Consider the following 16,705-nt stretch of genomic DNA (forward strand, 5'->3'; position numbering starts at 1 on the left):
TTGACCTCTTGATTGAGATTGCGTTTTGATAGATTATTTGTCACTTGATTCGATGATGGTCAAACACATGTTGATGAGTATGTAAGAGCTTTTCGTATGTATTTGATGGGTGTCTTCTTTTTCCTTCCCGCCATTCCACGATTAACTTGGGATATCTAGCTAACTTTGAGCACTTGCATGAGTTTAGGCGGTATTGATTTTGGTGGAGCCATATACTGTCATTTGTTGTGTTGTTTAGATAGGGCGTCTCGACATACTGGTGTTGTCAGTAGTCCCCAGATGGGAGGGTTTGTCATTCTCTTAGAGGTATGGTTTTATGAGTATTTCCGTGCTGCAAATCCTATCCTCACAGAGTATACCGATGAGAGGCCTAGGCTCAAGGCTTGGCACGGACCTTGTCGAGCGCGTCTGACCAGTGATATCAGTCATAACATAACTTCTGTCCGAACCCAAATCGAGCTTAGCACACAGGCTTCTATTGTTTGGAGGCCTTGGAGGACATCTGTGCACATCGGCGCGAATGACTGTAGATATGCATTGTTCATTTCTCATAGGAGGATGGTATTCACTTGTGGGAGTGATATGGAGTGGTATTTAGGGGATAGATGTTACAGACAGCTCACACCATACTTTGGTATCCCTCCTGATCCGCCTACCCATGTATCAGAGGCTAAGGACATGACCTTAGAGCAAGTCATCGAGAGTAACGTGCATTGGACTTGGCTACAGGCTTCTGACCTAGTTACATTGCAGACTTATGAGCAGTACTACCGTTACTGGTTTAGGGTGTCTATTGGTCATTTGCTCCCAGCTGTAGGTCGTACAGGCAACATTCATACGGTTAGCAATTTGGGTGTCAGACGTGAATTCCAGATTGGCCAGCCGTCACAGCCGACGTTTCAGGCTGGACCTGTGCACACATTTGTTCAGTAGCCGGATCCCCCACCGAGTGGCCTTGGGTTTTCGGTTTGAGCGATCCAGTGGCGACGATTTACCAGCCCCATTTCTTCTATTGATGCCACTTTGCGTGCATACCGGTTAGAGCCTAACCTTGGACATCTATCTCGGTAATTATTTTTATTGGTTTTGTTTTATTATTTTGGTTTATTATGAAAATGTCATAAATTATTAATGAATAATTATTTCCGGGATGACCCACGCATGAGATATGAGACAAGCATTCGTGTAAATGATGGCTTGCTCCTCGGTATTGTCGCTTCTGATGTTGAGAGAGAGAGACTTCTTCCGGGCTCATGTGGATTATGACGATTTGCAACGCCAGATTGATGAGTTACAGGCTCAGATTGATCGCCTGAGGGTGAGTTCATCATAGCATGGATGACGAGAGTTCGGCACAAGGGGCGGTCGAGGAGGAGTTCACGGGCAGAGGAGGCGTATGTAGGATAGTCTAGGAGGTTGTTGTATAGCGATTATTATTATGTTGTGTGATTTAGAATTGTTCATTTGATCATTTTGATATGTTGTGTGATTATTATTATGTTGTGTGATATGTTGTGTGGTTATTATTATGTTGTGTGATTTAGAATTTACTTCATTTGATTTAGCAAATGAATTACAATTTTATTAATAGAGCGACAACTAATACATGATTGCAAACACATAAAATAAAAATAAAAAATAAAAGATAACTATTACATATCACCCTTATTACATACTACTAGAGTTACTCTAATTATATAATAAATAAATAAAAGATAACTAATACATGATTACAACAATCAATGTCGGTCACCCCTAATGCTCCATAGATGCTTTCGACAAGGTCGCTTTTAAGTCTATCATGCATAGTCTTTGATTGAACTCATAGAGTCCCTTCAATGTAGTGTTGTTCAAAGTAGGTGGGATGTGGTTGCCATACGGATCGGGAATGTACCTCCTCATTTCATAATTTTTATTCTTAGCTCCGATTACCATATTGTGCAATATGATACATGCTCTCATAACAGTATCCATTGTCTCCACATGCCATAATTTGCAAGCTTTTGCCAAAATACCAAATTTAGCTTGCAAAACCCCAAAAGCTCTTTCAATATCTTTTCTTGCAGCTTCTTGCATCGTTGTGAACCACTTCGTCTTAAGAGCATTAGGGTTTGAAATTGTTTGTATAAATGCCGCATAGTCAGGATAGATACCATCAGCTAAATAATAACCCATATTATAGCTATGCTGATTTACATCAAAAAGAAAGGTGGAGAAGTACCATTGATCACGTGCTCAAATACCGGGCGAGTTGTCCAACACGTTGATGTCATTGTGTGACCCGGCATCCCAAAGAAAGAATGTCATATCCACAGGTCTTCGGGTTGCAGCGGCCGAGAATAACGAGATGGTTTTCGAGCGACCCTTTGTAAGCACCTTGCCATCCGGTTGGACAATTATGCCATTCCCAATGCATACAATCAATGCTTCCCAACATACCCGCCATCCGTGTGGCGGAATGTACAAGCAAAGCGTCAGTATCTGCAATATTTGGCCCCGCAAAGTAGACTGAACCGTACAATTTGATAATTGCATCACAGAAATGCCTCAACGCCTGGTTTCCACTTTGCTCGGAAATGTATAATTGATCATCAAGTTGATCAGACACCGTGCCATAACCAAGAATACGCAAAGTTGCAGCCACCTTGACCAGAGGATCTATACCAGGTTTACCAGCATTGTTAACTTTAGGCTGAAAAAACTTAAAATGAGTATGAATATCGTTGAAGATGTGAAGAAATAAAGATTTTTTCATACGAAAGCGCCGTTTGAAATCCTCTTTCGAAAAGACAGGACGATCGACGAAGTAGTTGTTCTTCAAGATTTCCAAAGTCAGAGCATATTTTCTATGTTTAATTTTTCGACCCTTCTTTGAACCACCATGTGGTGCCTTCGAGCATGTACTTGTGCTTGTGCAAGTACGACCAAAGTGTGTTTCATAAGGGGCATGGCGTTAACAAATTCTTCATCAAGACTATCTCGAGTCTTCATTTGGAGGAGATGAAGAAGAGGCGGCGATGAAGATGAAGATGAAGATGAAGATGAAGACTGAAGCGGAAATATCTCATATACTTCATGATCCATTTTTTCGCAATGTGTGTGTTGTTTGTTAAGGATTGATGTGAAATGGTTGAGTTGTTTGATACAAATGTTTGAGTTGAGTGTGTGTAAACTGAAGAAGAAGATGAGTGTAGATATAGAAGGTAGAAATCGGGCCGTTTTTGCCGTTGGAGCACGCGACATTAGAGAGTGGCGCCGAGTGATAATAGTAGTGGCGCGATTGACGATTGGTAATAATAGCGTTTGTTAATGGTCAAAGTCAAAAAGTGGCGCGACATTAGTAATGGCGTAGCGACATTACTATTAATAAGCTCGCATCGATCATCAAATTCCAAATTTGCGAACAAGAACAAGAATGCGAACAAGCGGTGATCACGACCACGAATCGACCACCTAGAGTTGGAATTCGGGGAAATTCCGATGCATTTCTTCAAATTTGAAGAATGCGACCACGGATACGTCCACCTAGAGATGCTCTTATTCAGGTGGCGGGATTCACTGTATTAATCTAACCCCTTTTTAGCTCTGCCAACGCAAACTAGATATTTGCGTTGCTGGTCCCAAGCCCAGATAAAGGAGGAGGGAAAAGGCAGAACTAATTGGTTTTTGCAGGTTAAAGTGAGAACAACCTCACATGTCCCTTGAAGCACAAGAATATGCAGATTTAGTTCCTGAGCTGAATAAGATAGTGTCTGCAATTCAAGTGTTTGGTAAGTTACTGTGTATAGTTGTGTTACTTTGATACTTATCCATTTTTTTCTTTCCAACGAACACTGAATCTCTTGATAGTTTCTTGAAGGTGAGAATTGTTCGTAGCCTGAGAGGTTTGAGTTTTCTGGAGGTTCTTCTTGAAAAAACAAGCATTAGTTGTCTTTGGGTTATTTTGTTATGTGAACTTTGGAACAATACATGTGATTGAACTTCTTTTCATCTGTTGCAGGTGCGTTGGGTTGAAACTTCGTCTATTCCTCATCCTAAGAGAGTTTCTCCTTGGAAAATTGAACATGCGTTGACTCCTGCTCTGACTCCTCTTCCTATCTGCTAGCCTAAGTGGCCTCATGCAGCCATGGTGCCTTCATCCCCTGATTCCTCCGTTCTCACAAAGGAAGGTAGAGCCTTACATGCATTCCTTACTTTATGACATTTTAAGGTAAACCCTTATATTTTTTGGTATGTAGGCTCAACAAAAGTTACAACCACTGACCCTCCAGCAGTAAATGGGTATTCGAGGCGTCAAAATCCAAAAGCTATGGAAACTGCAAGCTCTTTGGAATTCCTCTCAACATTGACCCTGTTGTATCAGAAGCAGCTCCTTCACATGGAAATTTTATGTTTGAGACAGGAGCATAATGATCCTGTTGTGCCTCCCCAGAAGGCTTTGGAATCTAACCAACAGTCTGAGCAATCAAAGGCCTCAAAGTCGACTGATACAGTTATTTTGGGTAATGAGCAGGAGAAATCTGTTGGAATCTCCAAGTGTATTTCAAAACACATGTGTGTTGTTTAGTCCCACATTGGTGAACCACCACTAGGAAGTGAGGTATATAAGGTGAACCTCTAACATAAGGGCGTGCCCTTAGGGTACAAAGGCTTTTGTGTTAGGAGGGAGGACTCACCCAAAGCCACACACGCGCGCGCGCGCCCGCCCCGCACCGAGCCGAGTCGCGTCATGGGCTTGGGCTTGGGCTTGGGCTGTTTGTCTAGTGGGTAGTGGATTATCAATTGTCTAAACTTGTAACAGAGAGAGAGAGACGCAGAGAGAGAACTCGTGGATCTTGTCTTCTTCTGGCTGCGCTTCTATATTGAGAGAGAGAAGGTGCTCTCCTCCTCCATACACCGGTAAGCAGAATTCGTGAATCTTGTCCCTTCATCCTCCCTACGAATCGGGAGAATCGGATAAGTCTTTAATTCTGTATTCTTCTTCTATTCTCTTCTTCCGTCGGCCGAGGAGAGTTATATTCTTTGTTCTAGAGGGTAGTCCGTTCTAGTGCAAAGTCGGGCTCGCTGTTAACCATTGAATCCTGTGAGGAAGAGCGCCATGTTTGTTGCCTTTCTCGCACCATTGGAAGGGGCGAAATCTTTCCTTAAGGACTGGCCTAATCCGCCTTGGTTATTACCCGTTATTCGTCCTTGTCTTCTATTGTTTTCTTTTATCGCATACAACAATCTTAAGGAAAGATCAAGATGTCTACACTGTTGACACCGCGCCGATCAAAGAAACCAATTAAAGGAGTCATGGAAGTAACTTCGCCTATGAGAGATGCTGCACCTATCTTGAATGCTCGCATGAACTTACCTAATGTGTCAAAGATTGAATCCTTCAACGGTTCACACTTCAAGAGATGGAGAGAAAGGGTGTTCACAGCCCTAGATGTACTTTCAACTATGCAAAGTATCTCATCGATCTGACACCCATGGAGGGTTCTAATGATTTGAAAGAAATCAAGTCGCTTGGCTCAATGGGAATAAGGTATGTCGTCATCTTTATTTTGAGTACCTTGTCCAATGAGATTTTTGATATTTATTGTTCAAATAAGAATGCACATGATATATGGGAGAGTTTGAACAAGAAATACATAATAGAAGGATCTTGGTACTTTCGAAATATGCTATTGGGACTTTTCTAAAGTTCCATATGAGAGAGGATAGAGATGTAACGTCTCAAATCCATGATTTTCATGTCTTTGATTAATGATTTGAAAAGGGGTATTAATTTACCCAAAACCTTTGTTCTTTGGATGTTTGATTGAGAAACTCCGAAGTCTTGGAAACACTATAAAAATAGTATGAAAGCATAAAGCGTAAGCGATGACTCTTGAGGATGTGATCATTCACATTCACATAGAGGAAAAGAACAAGACTTCGGGATGAGGTGTTGTCTAAGGAATTCCATTCTAAAGCCAATATCGAAGGTAATCCCGCAAATCTAACAAAACCTCTAAGAAGCAGAAGTCCAACAAAAATAAGAATTTCAAGGTCAAAGGCACTTCTTTTAAAAAGATTAGAATGCGGCAATGGAAATTGTTATGTTTGTGGTAAACTTGGACATAGGGCTTTCAAAGGTCTTGGAACACAAGAAAGACACGATGATCCTCAATGCTAATCTAGTTGAGGGAGATGATATTGTTTTGTTGTGGTGTCACAAGTGTTCATAGCCATTGGGAAGAGGAACTGGGTGCTAGATTAAGTGCCACCGCCACGCCCGTGGTGATGTTGAAGCCTTCTCGGACTACATACTAGTGAAAGATGAAAAGGTCTATATGGGTGACTCTAGGTCTGTTCTGTTGAGGAGCAGCAAGGTTCTTGAAGTTAACCCCGGGGAAAACCCTTTCACTTAGTAATGTTCTTCATGTTCACGAGATTCGCCAGAATCTGATTTTAATGTCCCTTGGAAAAAGGCGTCAAGGTGACTTTTGAGAGTGACAAGTTTGTTCGACAAAGAATGAGGGGTTTTGTTGGTAAAGGTTATTGTAATAACAGTGGTCTTTTTCATGTTGAATGTACTTGACAACATTATTATTAATAAGAATGAAATGCTTACGCTTACTTGCTTGACTCTTTTAATATATGGCATGGTAGACTAGGACATGTGAATGTTGATATATATGAAAAGGATAAAAGCATGTGGTTTATTGTCTAATATTTTGATTTTTCTAATGATAAATGTGAGATATGTCTTTGAGACTAAAGCCACGAAGAAACCCTACTTGAAGCGTGTCTAGAGATAAAACTGGATTACTAACTCTTATTCATACAGATTTGGGTGAATCGGAAGTACCATGTCTAGGGGAAGTTTTATTATATTACATTCATAGATGACTTCTCTAGGTACACCATGGTATATTTACTTAGACACAAGCATGAGGCAGGTGAGATGTTTCTCAAGTACAAAGTGAAGTTGAAAACCCGGCTTTAACTGTAAGATTAAGAGACTTCGGTCCGATAGGGGTGGAGAATATGAATCTAACCCCTTCCGGGACTTTTGTGACAAGAGTGGCATTATTCATGAGACTACTCCACCATACTCTCTCCGAGTCTAATGGAGTAGCGAGCGGAAAAACGTAACACTAAAAGAGATGATGAATGCTATGCTTGTAAGTTCGGAGGTTCCCCTGAACTTGTGGGGAAGCAATCCTATCCGCTTGCCATATCTGAGAATAGGATACCCAACAAGAAAACAGGAATAAGACACCATATGAGTTATGGAAAGGTCATGTACCTAACCCTGACATACTTAAAATGTGGGGGGTGTCTTGCTAAGGTTCTTATGAGCGAACCTAAAAAAGAAAATTGGGACCTAGAACTGTTGATTGTATGTTCATTGGTTAAGCTCATAATAGTCTTTGCATATAGATTTTTAGTAGTAAAATCTGATAATAACCTTGTCGATGCTAACACTATTATAGAGAGTAAAAATGCTGATTTCTTTGAGAATTTGTTTCCTTTGAAAATTGGCATTGAGAGGTTGGTTGCTCTAGTGAACAACAATCAATGAGATCCTGAAATTCTGAACAAGAAATTCGGAAGAGAGTAAAAAAGAGGCAGAAATCCACCAATTTTGGTGATGACTTTTACACATTTCTTCTTGATGATGATCCTGTGACATATAATGAGGCAATCAGTTCTCGAGATGCACCTTTTTGGAAGGATGCTATACACTCAGAGCTAGATTCGATTATAGCTAATCACACATGGGAGATAGTTGATCTACCTCCCGGGGGCAAAACCTATCGTTACAAGTGGATCTTCAAAAAGAAATTGAAACTAGATGGTTCCATTGAGAAATACAAGGCTAGACTTGTAGTCAAGGGATTCTCCCAGAAAAAAAAGGCATTGACTATTTTGATACTTATGCTCCTGTAACTAGGATTTCTTCTATAAGAGTTCTAATGGCTCTAGCTGCTATTCATAATTTATTTATTCATCAAATGGATGTAAAAACTGCATTTTTGAATGGTGATCTTGATGAAGAAATATATATGATGACTGGAAGTCTGATAGTACCGGGGAATGAGCATAAGGTATGCAAGTTAGTTAAGTCTTTATATGGGTTGAAACAAAGCCAAAACAATGGCATGAAAAGTTTGTGAGTGTCATGATGTCTAATGGATATCACATAAATGATCTTTGATAAATGTATTTACTCTAAATCTTTTAATGTGAATACATATGTGATTATCTGTCTATATGTGGATGACATGTTAATCATGAGTCCTAGCCTTGATGTTGTGAGAAACACCAAGATCTTTTATCCTCCCAATTTGAAATGAAGGATTTGGGAGAAGGCGATGTGATTCTTGGAATCAAAATCATCGAAACTTGATGATGGCTATCGCTTTCACAAGAGCATTATGTTGAGAAGTTTTTGAAGAAGTTTAACTTTTATGATAGTAAGCACATTATCGACACCTTATGAGGCAAATAGTGAACTTGGAAAAATGCTCAACATGGTGTACTCCGATCAAGATATGCCCAAATTATTGGTAGTCTCATGTACTTGATGAATTGCACTAGACGACATTGCTTATGCAGTTAGCAGGCTAAGCAGATACACTCATTGTCCTAGCCAGGAACATTGGAGTGCCTTAGAGACTAGCCAAGTACTTGAGAGGAACAATGAATTACGGCATAAGGTTTAGACAAACTCCACCTGTGATAGAGGGTTATTGTGATGCAAACTGGATATCTGATTCTCATGATATCAAGTCCACTAGTGGTTATATTTTCACCCTAGGTGGAGGTGCGGTCGCTTGGAAATCTTCTAAGCGGACCTTGATAGCTCATTCAACCATGGACTCGAGCTTATTGCTTTAGATAAAGCAAGTCCGAGGTCGAGAGGCTTAGAAACCTCTTGGCAGATCTTCCTATTGGTACAAAACCTCCAAATTGTACCTATGCATTGTATTTGTCGGCCATGATAGCAAAGGCAAAGAGCAAATTGTATAATGGGAAAAGCGAGGCATATTAGATGCGAGACTACGATCCTATAAAGCAGCTGCTGGAATGCGGAGTTGTGGCTCTAGATTATGTGAGGTCGAGTTAAATTTTGGCGATCCTCCGACAAAACCACTTAACAGGAGACAAGTGGTTGATCGTCGAGGGGATGAGACTTTTGCCTTAGATAGAGGGCTTACACCGACGGCAACCCCACCTATGTGATTGGAGATCCCATGAAGTAGGTTCAAAGGAAAAACAAGTCGCCATTGCCGCTCTGGTATGCTATTGTCTTTCTTTGAGGCGCCCCCACCCTATGACTAGATAGCATTCTTGTATACTTTGTATAACTTGAATAGCAATGAGAAAAAGGATGAGTTATTTTACTCTTAATGGAATCCATAGTCCATTATTTTTATGAGATAGTGTATTTTAAACCGCTATGTACACTTGATGGATATCCACCTACGTGAATGTAGAACGGGTCGGTTCTTATGAGTATTCGTGTAAATACTCTAGAGCATTCACATAACACAGTAGCCATGAAGGGCCAAAAAGCGCAACTAACCTTGAAACGGGCATATAATGAAGGAGCAATGTGGGTGCATGTCCTCTATTTTACTACAAGGGAATGTTGGTTCAAAGATTTTTTAATCCACCACTTTCACGTATTATAAGACATGTTACCCTATGACTGGTTCAAGCCCGAAAAGCACCAGTATCTTATGCATTGTTTTTCGATTCTCTCGGCATTTTGTTAACCCATTTCTTTTGTAATATCCTATTCCAAAATAGTGGGGGACTATTAGTATTTTGAAATAGTGGGGGATTGTTGGAATCTCCAAGTGTATTTCAAAACATTTGTGTGTTGTTTAGTCCCACATTGGTGAACCACCACTAGGAAGTGAGGTATATAAGGTGAACCTCTAACATAAGGGCGTGCCCTTAGGGTACAAAGGCTTTTGTGTTAGGAGGGAGGACTCACCCAAAGCCACACACGCGCGCGCCCGCCCGCCCCGCACCGAGCCGAGTCGCGTCGTGGGCTTGGGCTATTTGTCTAGTGGGTAGTGGATTATTAATTGTCTAAACTTGTAACAGAGAGAGAACTCGTGGATACTGTGCTGCTGCTGCTGCCTCTATATTGAGAGAGACAGAAGCCGTGCTCCTCCTCCATACACCAGCGAAACAGAATTCGTGAATACTGTCCCTACACGAATCAGATAAGTCTTTAATTGCTTTATTCTTCTTCTATTCTCTTCTTCCTGTTAGCCGCCAGAGAGAGTTATATTGCTGTTCTAGAGGGTAGTCCGTTTCTAGTGCAAAGTCGGACTGCTGTTAACCATTGAATCCTCGTGAGGAAGACGCCCATTGTTGCCTTTACGCACCATTGGAAGGGGCGAAATCTTTTCTTAAGGACAGCCTAATCCGCGCCTTGGTTATTACCTGTTATTCTGTCCTTGTCTTCTATTGTTTTCTTTTATCTGCATACAACAAAATCTTCCCCAGCTTGTCGACAACGACAAAGAGATGCCAAGAGCAAGCTTCAGAGTGGTTCAACCAGAAGTTGTACCAGTTTCAGAATTTTAAGGTTCTGACTTCTTTACTAAAGTTTAATAAAATGTCTGTCAGTTATCTGACTTCCTTACTGATTTCAGGTTCTCAAACAGGGGATTGCTCTTGGAAGGTCTGTGGACCTTTCGAAGTTCAATGGGTATGATGAACTGATCACTGAATTAGACCAAATGTTTGATTTTAATGGGGAGTTGATGGCTCATGGCAAAAGTTGGCAAGTTATCTACACTGATAATGAAGGAGATACGATGCTCGTGGGAGATGACCCTTGGCAGTAAGTACTCATTTTTTTTTTCTTTTTTGTTTTACTGCAAAAGCAAAAGTTGCATTTATGTTCAATCTCTCCCATTATTTGTCTACAGGGAATTCTGTAGCATGGTTCGCAAGATCTTCATCTACACAAGGGAAGAAGTCCAGAAAATGAACCCAGGGGCTTTGAACTCAAGGGTTGACGAAAATCCTGTGATTGCAGAGGAAAGAACAAGTGATAAGGAAACTATTTCATTGTTGGTGCCCTCTACAACTAGTCCTGAGAACTGTTAAGCTTCTCTCACATGGCTAGCTTGGTTAGTAAGTTGTTGGGATCCTTTCAGATATAGAAGATATCTTTAAGAAGTAAATGGGGGTGTTTGATATTAACAGTTTTGGGTATATTGTGATTTTCGTTCACTATATTTCTTATGATGCTATTTTCCATTTTCGTCCTAATATATATAATGTAGTCACTTGCACTTTAGAATAGGCAGGATCCGTTTTTGGTTTCAGTCAACTATGTACATGATTGTTTATTTTAGTTATTAGATCAGATTGTTGAGGTTTGTGTAATTTTGAAAAAGTAAAATGTTTCTTTTAATACATTTTTATATTAGTCCAGAGTAGTTACTCGTAATAAATAACATTAATATATTAGTCGAGAGTAGTCACTAGTAGTAAATACAAGCAGGACAAGTCCACTGTGCATTCATATGAATATTATATCGAAGATGATAGAAAAAATACATGCACACGCACACAAAAGAGAAAAAGGAAACTGAATCAGGTTTATATTTTCTTCGTTGCTAACGTGCATTAGTCTTCTTGTTTGCTCTGGAGGGGTTCCACTTGGTCATTTGCATTTTCTTGGTGGCCATCATAACTAAGAGGACTGATTTTTTGTTCTCCTTTTCTTTGTACTGCATTTGACACGGAATTGTTTGTTCAGGTACAGATGCTTATCGCAGAAGTTATTATAGTAGAGCAAGTGATAATATCTCTAGAAAGAAAAGTTGGAGAGCTGAAAATGTGTCTGCATCTATCAAGAGAAAAAACAACGCAAAGAGTGGCAATTGTTTCAAGAGCAGCATGAGCGGCTGCAGAAGCAAAACCACCATATTTGCAAATCAGGAAACCGAAGAAAGCATAGAAGTCTTGTAATTCCTTCAGGGCTATCATGCAATAGTGAAGATTTCAGAAGTCAAAGACGGTCAAGAGAAAGAAAAACTTCATTGCAATTTGCTTCAGAGATTGCAACCATCTCTTTGACACAGTCGAGTGGTAATTTCTACTGATTTCTGAATTGAGTAATTCTTACAGGGTATAAGACAGGGTGGAAATTAAAAATACACGCACACACACACTCAAGCACGCCACATGTTGTGGTCCTGCAAGTATAAATTTTATAAAGTAAGATAATGGACTAAGTACTTGACAGTTGACACACTAATCCTTTTTCTGACTGGTATGTGGAAACAGGTAAACATGTTGAAAGAACTAGCGAAAACCACAGCGAAGAACAGAGCCTTATAAATTGTGAAACCTGCAATGAATATTCAATAGACTCTCAGAAGATCTGATCAACTATTTGATACAGATCTTTCTAAAAATCAACCGATCATTGGCCCATTTCGACTATGAAGAGTTTGCCACTATTCCTAAGCTAGGACTATCCTGGATTAACTCAAGAGGCCTAGTGGCCAATAACTTTTTCTCATATGATTTGGATCTCATGTATGTCCTTATGCTATTTTTGTAAGGAGCGCAGACCTAGTTGGGATGCTGTAGGTCATATAGATACTCCCCCATGTAACATGTCCCTATAAAAAGATCCCGTTCAGGCTTTACAGAACTCTCGTCTGATTTAGTAGAGGCTGTTGTTGGTCACTGCCAGTTGATTGTGGTTTCCAAGTAAGCTTCTCTGCCTTCTTTTTGCTAATTGGTATTTATGTCTCCCTAAAGTAATTAGTATAGTGAAGAATAAGTCTTGCAGAAGCTTGTTGTGATTCCTCACAAACTTTGATACACAATCTAATTGTTTGATTAATCGTGTAAGTCATGTTGCACAGATTCAAAGAGAAGCTACAGAAAAACACATCAGGAAAGGGGGTGAAAGAACTACAGTTGCTGTTTAGGATCTATGCCCTCTCTCTACTTCATAAGCATCAGGGTGATTTTGTTTCCACTGGTAGCATAACACCTGAGCAAGCCTCACAAAGCTCTGAGGTCTGTGATTCCAACAAATTTTAAATTGTAGAATAAGCTTGCATTACATCAACTCCCAGCCACAGATACTGTTTAACACCTAGTTCTACTGGACTATCAACATTCCATAAAACAGTGGGTAGTAAAAGTGACAGTAACAGGCTAGCATTTGGAATTGCTTCTATGGCTACATAATTAGCCTTGACCTTAGGTCTCTATAAGCCTAGTAAAAGTGACTATAAGTTTGTTTCTTTTAAGGTATTTTGTTTATTATTAATGTGTGTTTAAAATTGTATAGGGAAAAGTTTGAGTTCGGATGACAAGGATTCGGATTCGGATGATGATGAATTGGATATTGAGGAGGATTTTAGAAAGATTGATGAGAAATGGGCGAGGGAACAAAAGGATGCTGAAGCTGAGCTTCAGCTTAATATTAAAGAGGAGTCTGATGAGTTTTGTTTGCCAACGTAAGAGGTTTGTTTATTTTAGTTATTAGTGAGTTATGATTTTTGTAAATGTAGTTTGAGGTTGCTTTTTGGATTTTGGTAATGTAGGAAATTGGAGCAGAGGCACTTCAACCACCTGATCTTTCGAATTTGCAACGGAGAATTAAAGAGAGTTAGTACTTTGTTTTTTGAGTTTAGTATTGAGAAATTAAGTTTGCTTTTTAACTTAATTTTGTGTTGATAGTTGGTTGTAGTTGTTTGGATACTATCGAATTTTAAGACTTTGAGGCAAGAAGTGGTAACACGTAAAGATTATGTTGAGCAACTTAAGAGGGATATGAGCTCTTATTATGGATACAATTGAATCAGAATTACGAAAGTAAGGTATAACTAGTTCAGCTGTCCACCCACCATTTACTTTGTCAGTTTCAACAGATCGATCATATAGTGTAACCATTCAATCGTAATTATTATGATCATGATATACAATAAGATGGTCTCTGCATAATTTGGATAGTACAATTAGTGATTTATATTTACACAAATATAACTTTCTGCAGGTGGACGACAAGCACCAAAATTCCTCCAATACTGAAGACATCAAAGTCCACAGGTGGATGAGCACAGAGCACAGATCCACCAGTGGGATTTTTACAAATTACACCAAGCCATGCATGAGTTACGTTCAGGAGGGCCTTAGAAGCAACAACTTACCTCTCATGTTGATCCAACCACTCTCTCGGTAAGAATCTCCATCATCTCATCTTTTTACGTACATTAGTAGAACATGTGGCATTATCTCTTTGGAGTTTCTGGACATAGCTTATAGAAATTAGAAATATATGTTACGCACTTACACATGATGAATGTGACTTGATTGGATACAATTAGCTAGGCAATGTAGAGTAACCCAAGTTCAACGAGTTATGCAGAGTAGATGTCAAGCCCAAGTTAGTGGAAATCACTGTCCATTGATTAATTTCATTTCCTTCATATGGTATTTTTTAGAGCAAGTAAAAACAAAGTGAGATGCTAATTTAAGTTTTAATTGTAGCACATAGAAATGCTCTTGCTATGTGCTATGGCTTTTTTCCATTCAACTAGGTTTTGACTTTTAGACTTGGATTTTGACTTTAATATCATTTCCTTGTGATTCATTTGTATGTAGGTATTTGTAAAGGTGGATGCTCATGAAAAGGTTATTAAGGCTAGGATTCTGTGAAGCCAGGACTTCAAATCATTTTCGAAAGTATTCAAGTGCAAAGGAATGATAAAACGTAACGGAGAAACATGTGTGAGGTGAACTAAGACATTATTATTTTTACGGGGTGATGAAATATATTTGGAAATTCATATTATATTAAGCTTGTGGTAATAAATGCTACATACTTTTTTTTTTTTACATGTATGAATATTCATCTCTTTATCTATTTTTCGGCGAAGGAATTTTGATTGGGAATGTGGCTTTTTTGTAATATTGTTATTAGGATGGATGGATTATTAGTTGGATTGAAAGACAAAAGTGGATAAAACTAGTATATATATTTTTTCTTTTTATTTTTTTTTAATTCTAAAACATTTTAGCCACGGCCAATGTCCGTGGATAACGCAAAAAGATGTGTGTGCCAGATGTACGTTTACTACGGATTATGCCACGGCTTTTATCTCTAACAAAAATCATTGCTACGGATTATGCCACGGTCGAGAGCTATGGTAGTTGTTATGCCTATTTCCACGGTCATTATCACTAGCACTTGCTACGGCGTTTGCCAGGTCATTCGCAGTGGCAAGTTCCTACGGCTTGAGTTGTCGTATTGACCGTCGCATTTACCCACGGTCATTAGTTGTAGTTAAACGTGTCCCCGATAGGTCAAAACCCCACGGACTTGCGTCAGCCGCTAACCGTGGCTAAAGCCCTTTACCCACGGTTTTGGTCCGTGGCTAAAAATCAGCTTTCTTGTAGTGCCTCTTCCCTGTTTTCGCCAGTTTTAAAAACAAGGAGGAAACAGGGAGTTTGACATAGAGAGAAAAATGGAGAAATTTTGCGAGAGATCTACTGAGAAAATGAGGAAGATTGAGCTACGCTTTCGGTCTCGGGTTTTACAACAAATAAGTTTCCGTTGAATGAGTGAGTATATATTTTTCTAGATTATATTATATAAATTTTACGACGCTGTAGATTTCATGATACTGTGGAAAATTATTTTACTTAATATTTAAATTGTCCACATCATGATTTATTATTTGGTTTTGGTACTGTCGACTGTTTAATGTTAACTGTGTTTAAATAAAGGTTATCATCATAAATAAAGGTCTCAAGAAAACTAACTCGGCAAGATTTATTGATAAAATGCAAGTAATTATTTGATTAAGTGTTATTGTTATTTACTTGGTCAATCTATTTATTATGTGACATTTCTTGATTTATATTGATTGTGGATTGTTAGTTTAGGGGTGTTGTCGGGTTTAGAATCGGTTGTTTAACTGTCGAGTTTGTATAGGTGAATTGTGTTGGTGGGTAAACTGTGGTTGTTGAATGTTATTTTGGTGGTTTGATGATTTGGGTTGATGTGAAGCTTTGGAAATTCATTAATGGAGGTCAAGATCTATTTTGCGGAAGGGTTATTGATTTGATGAATTGAGTTTTTGGGTTTTTTAATGTTGTTGGATTTTTTGTGGGGGCAAAACCGAACGGTTTTGGAGTGGTGGCGAGTGGAAGTTGTGGTGGTTGGAAGCTGAGTTGTTGGTGCTGGTGGGGAAGATGACCGAGAGCACGATCCGGTGCTCCTGATCTTGTTTTGGTAACATGAGATCTGTTTAGTTAGTTGGGCTTGGGCCAGTTTCTATTATTTTTTGTGGGCTGGGTCCTTATTATTTTAAGTGGGTTGGAATGTAGTTGTTAGTGTTGGGCCGGTTTTTGTTTTAGATCTTGAGCTTAAGTTTAGTTTATGGTTTTGGGGTTGAAGTTGTTAGGCTGGGTTTTAAGTATTTTGAGTGGTCTTGTTAAGTTTTGATATGGGCCGATTTCTGGTTTGGGCTTTGATGTTTAGTTTAGGTGGATTCGGTTTTACTAAATGATCTGTTGGTTAAACCATGGACTATGGCTATGACCACGAGCCATGACTTTAACCATGAACTATGGCTATGATCATGAGCTATGAACTATGAGTCTATTGACCATGAAAATGATCTGTTGACCGCAACTAGGACTGTTGACCATCAACTTTTATTGTTGA

The 16,705-nt window shown here is 39.3% G+C and overlaps 1 protein-coding gene across 6 annotated transcripts; it reads left to right on the forward strand.

Moving 5' to 3' along the window:
• Window positions 1-10,649: 10,649 nt before the first annotated feature.
• LOC147523006 (uncharacterized) lies at window positions 10,650-14,928 on the forward strand. Of its 6 annotated transcripts, none has more exons than XR_015215438.1 (9): window positions 10,650-10,840; window positions 10,929-11,132; window positions 11,768-12,729; window positions 12,888-13,044; window positions 13,322-13,497; window positions 13,578-13,641; window positions 13,714-13,853; window positions 14,030-14,211; window positions 14,638-14,928. XR_015215438.1 is itself a non-coding variant. In XM_086596454.1 (8 exons), the coding sequence occupies exons 5-8, from the start codon at window positions 13,340-13,342 to the stop codon at window positions 14,645-14,647; spliced, it is 414 nt and encodes a 137-aa protein (XP_086452580.1). In that variant the 5' UTR covers window positions 10,650-10,840; window positions 10,929-11,132; window positions 11,768-12,729; window positions 12,875-13,044; window positions 13,322-13,339; the 3' UTR covers window positions 14,648-14,928. The 6 variants fall into 6 exon arrangements, 1 of the variants encoding a protein (XP_086452580.1); XR_015215441.1 differs by having other exon boundaries at window positions 13,724-13,853; XR_015215437.1 differs by having other exon boundaries at window positions 13,322-13,490.
• Window positions 14,929-16,705: the final 1,777 nt, after the last annotated feature.

Source organism: Coptis chinensis, chromosome 1 (assembly GCF_015680905.1).
Source record: "Coptis chinensis isolate HL-2020 chromosome 1, ASM1568090v1, whole genome shotgun sequence".
In the NCBI taxonomy this organism is placed as follows: Eukaryota; Viridiplantae; Streptophyta; class Magnoliopsida; order Ranunculales; family Ranunculaceae; genus Coptis; species Coptis chinensis.

Bases quoted from the DNA above. Each gene is read 5' to 3' on its own strand.
- LOC147523006 (XM_086596454.1), top strand. From the start codon at position 13,340: ATGACAAGGATTCGGATTCGGATGATGATGAATTGGATATTGAGGAGG. The intron at 13,498-13,577 runs GTTTGTTTATTT...TTGGTAATGTAG, and splicing joins TTTGTTTGCCAACGTAAGAG to GAAATTGGAGCAGAGGCACT. The intron at 13,642-14,029 runs GTTAGTACTTTG...AACTTTCTGCAG, and splicing joins GCAACGGAGAATTAAAGAGA to GTGGACGACAAGCACCAAAA.